Source organism: Oncorhynchus mykiss, chromosome 17 (genome assembly GCF_013265735.2).
Source record: "Oncorhynchus mykiss isolate Arlee chromosome 17, USDA_OmykA_1.1, whole genome shotgun sequence".
In the NCBI taxonomy this organism is placed as follows: Eukaryota; Metazoa; Chordata; class Actinopteri; order Salmoniformes; family Salmonidae; genus Oncorhynchus; species Oncorhynchus mykiss.
In genome coordinates, this window is record NC_048581.1 from 75,296,596 (window position 1) to 75,310,807 (window position 14,212).

The 14,212-nt window shown below is 44.8% G+C and overlaps 1 protein-coding gene across 5 annotated transcripts in view; it reads right to left on the reverse strand.

Annotated features, from left to right (window-relative positions):
• Nucleotides 1-14,212, reverse strand: part of LOC110494581 (semaphorin-3F) — a 98,039-nt gene that overhangs the window by 23,241 nt on the left and 60,586 nt on the right. For 3 of the 5 annotated variants that reach the window (XM_021569770.2, XM_021569771.2, XM_021569769.2), the window contains exons 3-9: nucleotides 9,933-10,093; nucleotides 7,499-7,561; nucleotides 6,871-6,990; nucleotides 5,249-5,338; nucleotides 3,158-3,251; nucleotides 1,000-1,116; nucleotides 698-837 (exon numbers count right to left, since the gene is read on the reverse strand). In XM_021569770.2, coding sequence (XP_021425445.2) covers nucleotides 698-837; nucleotides 1,000-1,116; nucleotides 3,158-3,251; nucleotides 5,249-5,338; nucleotides 6,871-6,990; nucleotides 7,499-7,561; nucleotides 9,933-10,093 — 785 coding nt within the window. The remainder of the gene's footprint in view (nucleotides 1-697; nucleotides 838-999; nucleotides 1,117-3,157; nucleotides 3,252-5,248; nucleotides 5,339-6,870; nucleotides 6,991-7,498; nucleotides 7,562-9,932; nucleotides 10,094-14,212) is intronic. The other 2 variants (XM_021569773.2, XM_021569772.2) reach the window with 1 other exon arrangement.

Below are 14,212 nucleotides of genomic sequence, written 5' to 3' on the forward strand. Positions count from 1 at the left end.
CAGTTGTTAGCAGCTAAAGATCTGACACATGCACGTACATGCAAGCACACACCCACGGTGACTAACTGAATAAACACTATGCTTTCCATGTTTGTAAGCAAAGCCCAGAAAGATGCATCCTAAGCTCCAAGTTGACCCTACAGGGACAAACACATTCCCTGTTATTTGTTTTTGCTGATCCTCTCAATTTGCAGCTTTTGGGGAGAAGGTCAGGGAAATTACCACACGCTGTCTCAAACTCAACTCTGGACCTCAAAGCTAGATTCACTGCGTTTTTTTCATTAATCCCATCTAATCAGGAACTGATTTAGACCTGGGACACTAGGTGTGTGCAATTAATGATCAGGTAGAACTGGTTTAGGGGATCTGGCTTTTACCCTGCTGCTCTGTTACCTGAATACCTAATATATTACATCCTTTAATACGTTTTAAGACTACCAGTCGGGAGGTCAGACGATCATAGGGTCGTATGTCAGGGTTCCATCTCAAGGATAGAGACATGTATTGTACACATGGAGGTTAAATACACATGGATTTCAGCGAGTCAGTGTTAGACAAACATCAGTTCTACAGACCGAGACTGGTTCCTTTCCCTTTCTTAATGAAACTGGGGTATATTTGCTGTGCATGTCACATGCATTGTTATTTGTGAATGTGGTCTCATTATTAGTACAATCCATTCTGAGGGTGTGCTCACCAGGCAGATCCGACCGATGCGGGCCTGGGTCACAGGACTCTGGCCCATCTCAGCAGACTTCTCACGGAAGAAGAAGTACAGCTTGTCGTCATTCCTCTCTGCACTGTCAGGGATGAGCTGCACATGGATGAAGGAAGGGTCTGGGAGAAAGAGAGAGAGAGAAGGAGAGAAAGATGCGTAGGAGGATATGAAGATCACTGAACATCTGGTTGATATCATTTACAAACTGTTTGCATTTCCTGTTTATTAAAGAGTTGAGGATTTGTAAACATGAAATATTATTAAAGAAGATATTTATTTACCGTTTAACCATCTGGAGTTATACTGGTCTGTACGCATCGCGGTCTGTTTCCCAGTACGGAAGATGGCAGAGTCTGTTCCCATGAAGTCAATGTAGACCCCAGCATAGAGTTCACCATCTGAGAGAGAGGGGAGAGGGAAGGACAGAGGGAAAGAGATTCAAATGAAACCTTCAGTCCCTGGCAAGACCCCCTGGCGGACCCTAGCGCCCAATACTTTCAAATCAAAATCAAACTTTATTTGTCACATGCGCCAAATACAACAGGAAGACCTTACTGTGAAATGCTTACTTACAAGCCCTTAACCAACAGTACAGTTCAAGAAGAGTTAAGAAAATATTTACCAGATAATAAATAAAAAAGTAACACAATAAAATAAAAGTAACGAGGCTATATACAGGGGGTACCGATACCGAGTCAACGTGCAGGGGTACAGGTTAGTCCAGGTCATTTGTACATAGGGGTAGGGGTGAAGTGACTATGCATAGATAATAAACAGCAAGTAGCAGCAGTGTAAAAACAAATGGGGGGGGTAAAGGTAAATAGTCAGGGGGGCCATTTGATTAATTGTTCAGCAGTCTTATGACTTGGGGGTAGTTAAGGAGCCTTTCGGTCCTAGACTTGGCGCTCCGGTACCGCTTGCTGTGTAGGAGCAGAGAGAACAGTCAACGACTTGGGTGACTGAAGTCTTTGAACAATTTTTAGGGCTTTCCCTTACCCATGTCCAGCAAAATATCTTTAGACTGTCATCACCAGGGTGTCAATGTCAAAGACATCTTTAGCACACAGTGTGGACAAAGACAGATGAACAGCATACATCATAATACACACATAATAAAGATCACGCTGTTTGGCGAAACGGACTAGCCGCTTTTTAAAGATATGTGAAAAAGGCACACACAGGGTAGAAGGACCAGAGTCTTGTTAATCAGTGGGGAGACTGAATTTTGGTCCTCCAGTTGCTGTTTGGGCCTCATATCAGAGCAGGTGTTCCAGCAAGCATTTAGTAGCTACGGGGAGTTCTCAGGGGTGGGGTTAATGGGACAGCAGGGGCTTAGGGCAAAGGCAGCAACAGCTATACTACTAGTCTGTAACAGAATTAATTCAATTCTCCAGGTCTTTAATAAGTAAAGTCAACACAGGCCCTGATTTACAGTATAGAGCGTGTGTGATATCTAGGGGTAGGGGTGAGGGGGTAGACCTACATGTGTGACCTTTTAGGGGTCAAAGTAGTATCCAGTTCTTATTCCCTGCCATTAGTCACCCATAGCTGATGTTAACTAGTAGAGACTGGGGTTCATTCGTCCTGGTTCCCTGCTTCCCTGGTTCCGCCCTGTTCAGCTGGCAGTGTGCTAATGTGGGAAGGCCGTGCTGACGATTTACACAGACTTTCCCACTCCACAGTCAGGATCAATTTACACTGACTGTCCCACCCCACAGTCAGGATCAATTTACACGGGTGGCAACTATGAGGTCTGGCCCAGGCAGAATGACCATGAGTGGAGGGTGGAGGACACTCAACTACCTCATGGTTCCTTTTAGAAGATCCACCAACACCAACACCATACCTTACAACATGAAGTTACCACAAACCAAACATGTTGCAATGTGTCATGTGATTGATCTGCATGTATTGGCTAGAAAAGCACATGATTGGATTTCTCATGATAAATGACCACAACAAATCATATGAATATGTTCTTGGTATTTTTCCAATGAAAGTCACAAAGCTACCATGGAAAGGATTGGTTTATTAAAACTGTGAACCCACTGGTCTGTGCCCACAGCTCCTTAAATCTGATTCTTAACAAGGCATGATGCCTTCTGATTTTATCATCAGAGATGAGCTCAGCATTGCTCTGCTATCCATCTCAATGAAAATAGGCACAAAATGAAAAAGGATACTTTTTCTGCCTAGACAGATGTTAGGCAATACAAACATTTAAAAGTTGCCCCCCCAAAAATTGGAATAAAGGAGGTGGCCATTTGTAGCAGTGGGAGATAAAAGTAGGCGTACACAGGGGACATGGCCTCAGGGAGCGTCAGAGTCACTGAGAGAGCCATGGGGACAAACTGGGTGAACTGGAATGGACTGAGACTGGGACATTCCTGGGACATCTCCAGCCATGTGGCCAAGTGTGGCTTGGATGATGATACTCACTGATCAAAGCCGAGACACTGTTGAGCTTTGGGTCGTAGGAGCACTTTCCCTTCCCAGACTCCACTTTTCCCGGCTCCAAATGCCATATGTATTCCTGAAATGGAAAAATAATAAGAAAGAAGCAATAAATTCATAGTGGTCTTCCTCATGTCAGTGTGATTCCCTGGTGGAGGGAAAATTGAGGCAGTTCAATATTCTTCCAGTAGGTCCTCTGGGACCTATAAGGCATTGTGGTTTGTAAAGGATGAAACATAGACTAATGAGAGTGCCTGCATATAGAAAAAAAACAGGATCTCAATCCAACTCTTTTAATTCCTCTCTAGTGCACTAGAATGACTGAGGGCATAATGCGTCAAGGGGCTGTTCTCTGCACAACAATCTCTCATTGGCCAAATGTCTCTCATCCTCTCTTGGTTAAATCTGTATACTGTATATAGCCCTACTGCTGCTGAGACCTGTACTTCTGCTCAGCAAAAACATGCCTGGGATGGAGGCTGGATGACTGATGCTCATGACTCCTGGTGTCTCTATACACAGCACTGAAAGGTGATTGGCAGGTATTTGGAGTCGCGGATAGAAACAGCCAATGGCATGCGATGACATGCCCTGTAGCCTTGCCACAAACCAGAACAAGTAAAATCCCCCAATCCCTCACTCTCCAATCGAGGACTGAGGGGAGCAGAGAGACGAAGGCACCTTTGTCCTTGTCCGTCAACACAGGAGAAAGTGCAGCGCTTGCCAATGTTATTCTCCACTGGCTCCTGCGTGCACCCTTATGATATTCCCTCTCACCTTTGATTAAAATCAACCACACATGTAAATCTGAATGTGTTGGCAGCTCCCTGCAAGAGATGCCAGATGTTAATGAAAATGCGGTCACATGTGCCAAGGGATATTCTCTGAACATGTTTTTAAACCCTTTATGAAAGATGTTACCCGACAGAGGACTAAGTGTTGCATGCAACATATTCAAACATAAAGGCCCGGTCCTTCTAAGGGTTAAGAGTTCCTTCCTGTACTGTGAATGGTGTTGCTCAGCTGTGTGGATCTATTATTTCCTTTCTGCTTTAGCAGTTTGTGTTTGTCCTGAACCAACAGGGCTGCAGTGAGAGTGGGTCAGACGTTAACCGTGTGAGACCTGTGGGAGAGGTTGGCCCACATTCCTACAGAGGGAGAGGGCGGTGGGGTGGGGGTGGGGGGGGGGGTGAAGGACTGGAGGGTGGGGTGTTCTGTGTCCTATAACACAAGTGACAGGACAATGTAAGGAGGAGAGGAAAGAGATGAATTTATCGACCACAAATGGGCTTATTAGTTAGAAACACTGTCATACATCAGTCATCGATGGTGTCAGTGTTATACTGTATTAATCCTCAATTAAAGATCTATATTTGATTATGTAGTGTATTAACATGTTGTGTGACCTTGTGTAGAAAATCACAAAGTGCTGGACATTCATCTCTCTCATGCATAAGAAGCAGGTGACACAAATAGTGGACAATCAGTTCAACTGCACACCAAAAGAGTGTGAGAGAGAGAGAGAGAGAGAGAGAGAGAGAGAGAGAGAGAGAGAGAGAGAGAGAGAGAGAGTGAGTGAGTGAGTGAGTGAGTGAGTGAGCATGAGAAAGAGCGAGTGCTCAAAAGAGGAGGCTTACACAAAAATTGACAAATGAACAACGAGAGCAACGCACAACAGAAATATGACGGAGGAAACAAAAACAGACAAACATTTGAACAACCAATTTATTTTCTCCAAATGGACAGGGTCTAGAGAAGTAATGCTTAGCAGTGAAGAGATCAGCGGTCAACTACACTAGAGACCCAACTCAGTGGGACAATTCAACGGATGATGACAGAAGTGTTTCAAGACACAGAATGAGCACAGACAGAACAGAAGGGTCAGGAGACATGCACAGCCCTCCCCCTACAGAGAGAGAGGGAGAGAGGGAGAGAGGGGGAGAGAGAGTGCGCATGGCATGCAAGCTGAGGCCCAGAGTGGGTCGCCAGTGCACTCCCCAGCCCATAGGAGCAAGGCTCAGGGGCAGACAGGCAGAACTGTCCAGGCTAGTGACGGGCACCTGACCCACGTCCCACCTTCAGTCCCAGTGTCTCGAACACAGCGCTGGGTTGGGCCGCACGGTTAGCCCTCGCTCCAGTCTGGGGCATCTGCAGGTGCATGGCGGCCTAAAACAGGAGACAGCGACACATTCTGGATGTTACGCACCTGCAGTAGACGGGACATGACGTGAGCTCAGTAACTCTGTAAACTGGTCTGGGACTGATGTGACTGCATGACCGTTTGAATAATGTCATTCGGATAGTTTGTGAGGAAAATGTATGGATTTCTCATTCTCTACATTCTCTGTGAGATGAATGTTTGTGTAGCTTAACTTCACCAGATGGCACGAACATCAGCAAAATCCATTCTATACCCTGTCGTTGAGTCAATACAGTCTTTCACAGCATGGTACTTCCACTCAACTCTGGCCTGAGCCACTGCCAAGAACCAATATTTGGATTTTCCAGACAATACTAGCTATCATAGCCCCATGTAGGCTACTATCCTTTAGGTTTGTAAAAAGGAAATCACGCCTGAATAATGGCTTAAATGAAAATGAAAGAATTCTGAAATCTGGCAAGCTGTTATCAATTGATCTGCATGTCTTCAGTTACAAAAGCAGGTTCCTGACGTATGAGAAGGAGTGTCCATGTGTGTGTATACATCCACATTAGAAAATGAGCCGATTTCTGGCATTGAGCAGCGTTTCGCCTACTCATGGTTTCCCGTCTGAAAAGCTGTGTGTGTGTATGGTTGTACCATTTTACATCTCTGCTCCCATACTTAACTCCAGAGAGAGAGAGCGACTGACCTGTCTGTTCAATGTGAAGGGAAAATAAAAGCCATCTCATTAATGTACTATAACTAGGACATTTCACTGGCACCCCATAATGGGAGCTGCCATGGCCAATTACCCAACTCCTCACATGGTGAGGACTAGAGGCTGAGGGAGCAAAGAGGGAGCAGGCCAACTGAGAGGCACAGGGCTGCTAGAGCTATGAGTAGATGGATGGATGCCCTTTGTTAGTAAGGGTCATATGGATCCATATGAAATAGCAAAGGGGTGTGAAGAGTGAGTCCTCAGAGAGGAGGAAACAGGGAAATATTATTTATCCACAACCCTTTAATTATTCCCTCTTAAATGCCCCAGGAACATTGTTAAGGAACAAGTGTTGAATTTAAAGCAGCAGGGCTGGGGGTATTGGAGAGGGGCAATGAAACAGGGAAGTACTCTGTGGTGGTGATGCCCGGCTCCAGGAAACTCAAGACTTCCAATTAAGGAGTGAGACTAAACAGACAGCACCGTAACAGTAACGGTAACAGCAGCACTGCGCTGGGGACGACAGCTGTGTGCAGGCTGGGACTCCAATGGTTGTCTAGGCATGGGGGCAGGAGATGGAGCTGTGGATATCAGGAGGGGTAGAGGTTTGTGAAGGTAGGAATGAAAGTAGGATTGAGAGAGAGGTAGAGAGAGAAAGAGAGGTGTGGGGATGGAAAGAGAGAGCGAGAGAAAGATGGAAGGGAGGAAGGCTGGGTTAGAGGTGTGGGATGGAGACTAAAATGTTAGAGCAGTAGTCTCCCTCCTTCACCTCTTGACTGTGTACTGTAGCGTAGGGAACACACACCTAGTGTATTCCAAAATTCATGGAGCTCTAACCTGTGCTTTGTGTCCACGGTTGACGTAGGTACAGACGGGGTTGTAGGCTCCAGTCCCACAGACATACAGGTGGGTCCTGTTCCACGGCTCAATCAGACGGATGAAGTTCCCACACTCGCCCTGCTCGGGGACAAACATAGACAAACAAGAATGGATTATCAACATGAATGATACCCAGATAGAACAAGGTACAGAATGTCACTATTTCAATATACCAGTTTAACGGTCATCTATTAATCCAGACTTAACACTGGCCAAAGGGAGACAGTGAGGCTGGTTGGTCTCCTATGAGCTGTTCATTGCCAGTCCTGCCCTGTCTGCCTGGCCAGACAGAGGGGAAACAGGCTTTTACAGGGCCAAATGAAATCCACACAGGTGTGTGCCACTAGAATGGTTTCGCTTGAACCCTTTTTTCACTAAGCTAAAAACTCACATAAATACTTAGGCTGTATACACCTAGCAATACAGGCACACAAATATAAGTGAGTAAAAAAAATATATACTTTATAGATGTTCAATATATGAAGAAAATACATGACTTCATGTTACAGATGGCACAAATCACCTGACCTGAAACATAAATGCTGAATTAGTTGTGTGGAAATGGAGAGTCAACAGAAATACTTACATTGGTGTCCTTTCCACTTAGAAGACACTCAGTCTTCCTCTGCTGGGAGACAGGCCAGTGGAGCTAAAGGCAGGGGGGAAAACAGAGGTCATTTTATAGCAATAACCCAACCCATCGCACAACCCGTTCAACATCACTGGACTTTATAGCTGTGGGGCAAAACCTGCCACAGGGATATCCACCCACGGTAATATTAGCCGACTAGGAATGGTCATATCTAGACATGTTTTTGTAGTTTTACAACCCTCATCTCCAGAAAATGGTACAGTCAAATACAAACTGGAGGTGAGCTAATCAAAACATCCAACGCAGGGCAGCGGAATGGAACATATGACCCTCGGGGCCGTTTCTGAGAGCTGAGGTAAATGGTTAGCCTCACCCGGGCTTATAGAGCCCTGGAGAGGAGAGGGGAGGGAAGGGAGGAGATTTTTTTATTTTTTTATTTTACCTTTATTTAACCAGGTAGGCAAGTTGAGAACAAGTTCTCATTTACAATTGCGACCTGGCCAAGATAAAGCAAAGCAGTTCGACACATACAACGACACAGAGTTACACATGGAGTAAAACAAACATACAGTCAATAATACAGTAGAAACAAGTCTATATACGATGTGAGCAAATGAGGTGAGATAAGGGAGGTAAAGGCAAAAAAAAAGGCCATGGTGGCAAAGTAAATACAATATAGCAAGTAAAACACTAGAATGGTAGATTTGCAGTGGAAGAATGTGCAAAGTAGAAATAAAAATAATGGGGTGCAAAGGAGATAAATAAATAAATAAATAAATAAAATAAAATAAATACAGTAGGGAAAGAGGTAGTTGTTTGGGCTAAATTATAGGTGGGCTATGTACAGGTGCAGTAATCTGTGAGCTGCTCTGACAGCTGGTGCTTAAAGCTAGTGAGGGAGATAAGTGTTTCCAGTTTCTGAGATTTTTGTAGTTTGTTCCAGTCATTGGCAGCAGAGAACTGGAAAGAGAGGCGGCCAAAGAAAGAATTGGTTTTGGGGGTGACCAGAGAGATATACCTGCTGGAGCACGTGCTACAGGTGGGTGATGTTATGGTGACCAGCGAGCTGAGATAAGGGGAGACTTTGCCTAGTAGATGACCTGGAGCCAGTGGGTTAGGCGACTAGTATGAAGCGAGGGCCAGCCAACGAGAGCGGTGGGTAGTATATGGGGCTTTGATGATAAAACGGATGGCACTGTGATAGACTACACCCAATTTGTTGAGTAGGGTATTAGAGGTTATTTCGTAAATGACATCGCCGAAGTCGAGGATTGGTAGGATGGTCTGTTTTACAAGGGTATGTTTGGCAACATGAGTGAAGGATGCTTTGCTGCGAAATAGGAAGCCAATTCTAGATTTAACTTTGGATTGGAGATGTTTGATGTGGGTCTGGAAGGAGAGTTTACAGTCTAACCAGACACCTAGGTATTTGTAGTTGTCCACGTATTCTAAGTCAGAGCCGTCCAGAGTAGTGATGTTGGACAGGCAGATAGTTTTAGGTGCAGGCAGCGATCTGTTGAAGAGCATGCATTTAGTTTTACTTGTATTTAAGAGCAATCGGAGGCCACGGAAGGAGAGTTGTATGGCATTGAAGCTTGCCTGGAGGGTTGTTAACACAGTGTCCAAAGAAGGGCCAGAAGCATACAGAATGGTGTCGTCTGGGTAGAGGTTGATCAGAGACTCACCAGCAGCAAGAGCGACATCATTGATGTATACAGAGAAGAGAGTCGGTCCAAGAATTGAACCCTGTGGCACCCCTATTGAGACTGCCAGAGGTCCGGACAGCAGACCCTCCGATTTGACACACTGAACTCTATCAGAGAAGTAGTTGGTGAACCAGGCGAGGCAATCATTTGAGAAACCAAGGCTGTCGAGTCTGCCGATGAGGATGTGGTGATTGACAGAGTCGAAAGCCTTGGCCAGATCAATGAATACGTCTGCACAGTAATGTTTCTTATCGATGGTGGTTAAGATATAATTTAGGACCTTGAGCGTGGCTGAGGTGCACCCATGACCAGCTCTGAAACCAGATTGCATAGCAGAGAAGGTATGGTGAGATTCGAAATGGTCGGTAATCTGTTTGTTGACTTGGCTTTCGAAGACCTTAGAAAGGCAGGGTAGTCTGTAGCAGTTTGGGTCAAGAGTGTCCCCCCCTTTGAAGAGGGGGATGACCGCAGCTGCTTTCCAATCTTTGGGAATCTCAGATGACACGAAAGAGAGGTTGAACAGGCTAGTAATAGGGGTGGCAACAATTTCGGCAGATAGTTTTAGAAAGAAAGGGTCCAGATTGTCTAACCCGGCTGATTTATAGGGGCCCAGATTTTGCAGCTCTTTCAGAATATCAGCTGACTGGATTTGGGAGAAGGATGGGGTGACAGGAGGTAAGGGAAGGTGAAGAGGTGAAGCGTTAGTGACTGTAAGGTCTTACAATGAGCGGCTCCTTGTTGATGTCATGCAGGTCCAGGGACAGGATGTGGTCCTTGCTGCCCACGTACATGCGGTCGTCGTCCTCGTCCATACGCAGGATACGATAGTCAGACGTGTTCAGCAGGTAGGCAAAGTGTTGGGCAGTGCCAGTGGACCTCAGCTCTGCAGAGAGAGGGGGGAACAAGAGAGCAATGTATCCTTTTGGGGCATAAAATTGCTGTACACAAACACAGTAACACACACGCTCAACTGACACATTTCACAAACCACCCCTGTTAGGCATACCGATGTGTGGTTCATATGATGGTTTCAACTAATACTGTTGAAACCAAACACAGCAGATCAGTGACAAGTGCTAGAGAGGGTCTCATTGTGTTGTTGACATCTTAACACTGTCTAAGAGATGCTCCTTCTAAGAAAAGTATAATTATTATTGTCTTTCTTCCACATCTCTGTCAAATACTGCCATGGACATCTGCCAAGGATGCTTTTCTCTGGTCATCTGAAGGTCTGAGCTCTGACGAAATGAAGAATGCATTTAACAGACATTCCCAAGGAAACAGAAACAGGACGCTTCCTACAGAACCTTCCATGTGAGACTGGAGTGTTTGTTTGATTTGTTCTCTACGGTTCAGCACCAAACACAAACACTCTGTGGGACCCTACAGGGTAGGGCTTAGCAGGATGGTACTAATATACTGCTGCTTGACAAACATTGAGGTTTCACTAAATAAGCTGGAAGATCCTGTTAAATTTTACCTTTATTCTACTTAAACATTTCAGGAGACCACCAACAAACAACAGCTCTAAGATACCACATGTACTGTATGTTACTTTTAGTGGTTCAATTGTGGAGATAAAAAACAGTACAGGAAGCATGTAGGTCTAATTAAAGTCTAAGGTGTGCCTGCACGTAATCAGAGGAAGATGTTTGGCCATGTCCCCACTCTCTGAGGGTGTCATAGGGAGAGTGGGATATGCAAAAAAACACATTTCAAATTCGCACATTCATATTAATACACACTTATACCTGTGTGAAATAGGTCAAATATGAGCAGCCACCTAAAAATGATAATAATAATTATTATTATTAATATTGTTACGTCAACTTATGTCAACAAACAAAATGGTCCTGGTGTATCACAGCTTCAAAGTGAAAACAACACAGCATCGTAAAAATACATAAAATGTATCTGCTATTTCAAAAGTGTAAAAAGCAGTTTATTAATATCCATGTTTATGCAGGACCTGTTTCAAAACCAGTAACTCTACTCTGGTATGCCTGTCTAAAGCCAAAGCAGGCAAGTGCTGGTTTACATTCAAGTCCCTCTGTTGAACATAGTGAAAACTACATTCCTATGTAACTGTCTGACTGTCTCTCAGGAAGTTGTCTGAATACCAAGACAAGGCGGGAGTCATGCCCATGTCCCCCATCAAACCACAGGACCTTAAAATAAACTCTATCCACAGACATTTCTTAACATACTCACCACTGAATCTGATATTACCAGTCTTTCATACAGGATCTAAATATAACTCTGGGTTACGTCAATAATCAATGATTAATAGCATTAGATTTGCTATATTTATACAGTTTAATTTAATACGTGTGTCAGGCAAGCGTCTGTTTATAGGTCATATGTGTGATTGACAGCTGTCGGGGACCTACAGTGCCTTTGGAAAATATTCAGACCCTTTGACTTTTTCCACATTACAGCCTTCTTCTAAAATGGATTAACTATTATTTTTTTCTCAGCAATCTACACATAATACCCCATAATGACAAAGCGAAAAAATAGTTTACAAATCTAACAGAATTACCTTATTTCTATAAGCATTCAGACCCTTTGCTATGATACTCAAAATTGAGATGTTTCTACAACTTGATTGGAGTCTACCTGTGGTAAATTCAATTGATTGGAGATGATTTGGAAAGGTACACACCTGTCTATATAAAGGTCCCACAGTTGACAGTGAAGGTCAGAGCAAAAACCAAGCCATGAGGTCGAGGGAATTGTCAGTAGAGCTCCGAGACAGGATTGTGACGATGCACAGATCTGGGGAAGGGTACCAAAAAATGTCTGCAGCATTGAAGGTCCCCAGGAACACAGTGGCCTCCATCACTCTTAAATGGAAGACGTTTGGAACCTTCAAGACTCTTCCTAGAACTGGCCGCCCGGACAAACTGAGCAATCTGTCACTCTGACAGAGCTCCAGAGTTCCTCTGTGGAGATGGGAGAACCTGCCTGAAGGACAACCATTTTGGCAGGATTCCACCAATCAGGCCTTTATGGAACTGGGTGTTACATAACTTTGTTAAATAAATAAATAAAATAAGTATCCATCTTTTTTGTCATTTGTGAACTCAGGTTCCCTTTATCTAGTATTAGGTTTTGGTTGAAGATCTGATATTATTCAGGACCAAAAATATGCAAATAATTGTAGAAAGTCAGAAAGGGGGCAAATACTTTTTCACGGCACTTTATATCACTGGTGATGTGCTACTGAACAGGACGTTTAACACAGACACATTCCAGGGCAGTTCAAGCCCTTTCTGAACCAGCCTGTCGGCAACAACTCAACGTATGTTGGTTTTCAGAGGCTAGCTGGATGTGACCATCTGTTAGGTGAGGAGGGACTCAGAGAGCTACAGAGCAACAATATACCCTATAGAACACACATATCCAGCTCCAAAACATATGTAATCCAAAAGCATAATCACCTGATAATGTATGAATAATGGAGTGATAATGTACACCAAAGGGTGGCAACAAACACTACCACACCAAACATATGACCCATTTAAAACATCTATAGCTAGTTGCCATGTGTTTTTTTCTTCACCAAAACTATAACATAACACATTCAATATCTATTACACTTTAGTATACTGTTATGCATTAGATATGCATATTTATATAATAACACTGCTCCTTTGTCAGTGAAAAATAGTTATCTAAACAAATACAGAACATTTGCCAGGCTGTGTAGAAAATCCTATTCCATCAGTTCTCATCTGTTCTGGTTAAAGAATGGATCAGAGCTTTCTCTTTAGTCTCCCCTAATGCTCCTCCTGTAGCACTGAATTGAAGCGTTACTAAGAGGAGGAATCTACTGTTTCTATACCCGTATTAGAGGCCTTTCTCCTGGGGGTTTGGCATTGAGCTCATTGTAAACCCAACGTGCCATGGAACTTCCTGGTGTCTCGTCGAGGGTAAAACAAGAGAAAAAAAAGAGGAGGAAATCTGGAAGGAAAAGCACACCAGCCACTGTACATTATCCCCCTCTCCCCTCCCCGTCCACCCTCTCCCTTCCTCTCCTCTCCTCTCATCCTCTCCTCTCCCATCCCATCCTCTCCTCCCTTCAACCCCCTCTACTCTTTCCTCTCCTTCTCTCCCCTCCTCTCCTCTCCTCTCCTCTCCTCTCCTCTCCTCTCCTCTCCTCTCCTCTCCTCTCCTCTCCTCTCCTCTCCTCTCCCCCTTCCTCTCCCATCCCATCCTCTCTCCCCTTCTCCCCTCCTCTCCTCTCCTCTCCCATCCCCTCCACTCCTCTCCCCTCCTCTCCTCTCCCATCCCCTCCGCTCCTCTCTCCTCCTCTCCCCTCCCCTGCTCGGCCCTCTGCTCAGACAGACAGAGGCACCGGGGAGTGTGCTCATATTAAATGTTGATCCAGGGCTCATAATGGCGGCAGGCTCCGCCACACTGCCTCAGAGGTCAAGCCACCTGTGGAAACAAACCCAGAAGGCCTGCAAAAGGGAATGGGCAAACACCGAGCCACCATCAGAAAGCTAAGGCACACTAAGACAGAGGGGAAAATGTCCTGTGTGCATGATCAAGATGGATGGAGGTTTTTGACTGGGCTACTTCATTAGATGTCATACCATTTGGCAAGAAGGAGGAGAATGAGTTTTGGTCAGGCTTGTAGTGAACAGGGTGCTTCATGCCACAGTTTCTTAAAGATCTGCTTCTATCTATAGCCAATGTCAGGCCTATTACAAGACATGCTTGTGCAAGTTCTCTCTATAATACAGGACAGGTGCATGATCTCTGACAGCAGAGGGAGTGAAGCAGCTGGAACTAGGCCTCTGTGCAGACCAAGCCGGGGAGCTTTACTACATAATGGGCCTCCCAGGATGAACTCTGAGTGCTGTTTGCCAGCTGCATTAGGGCATGACAGCATTCTCACCACATAGACTTAGCCTGGAGATTTGGAGACCTGGTTCAGTCTATTAGAGCAAGATCAACTCTTAAAGGAGTCCATTACTAGGTGTAGCTGACTCTG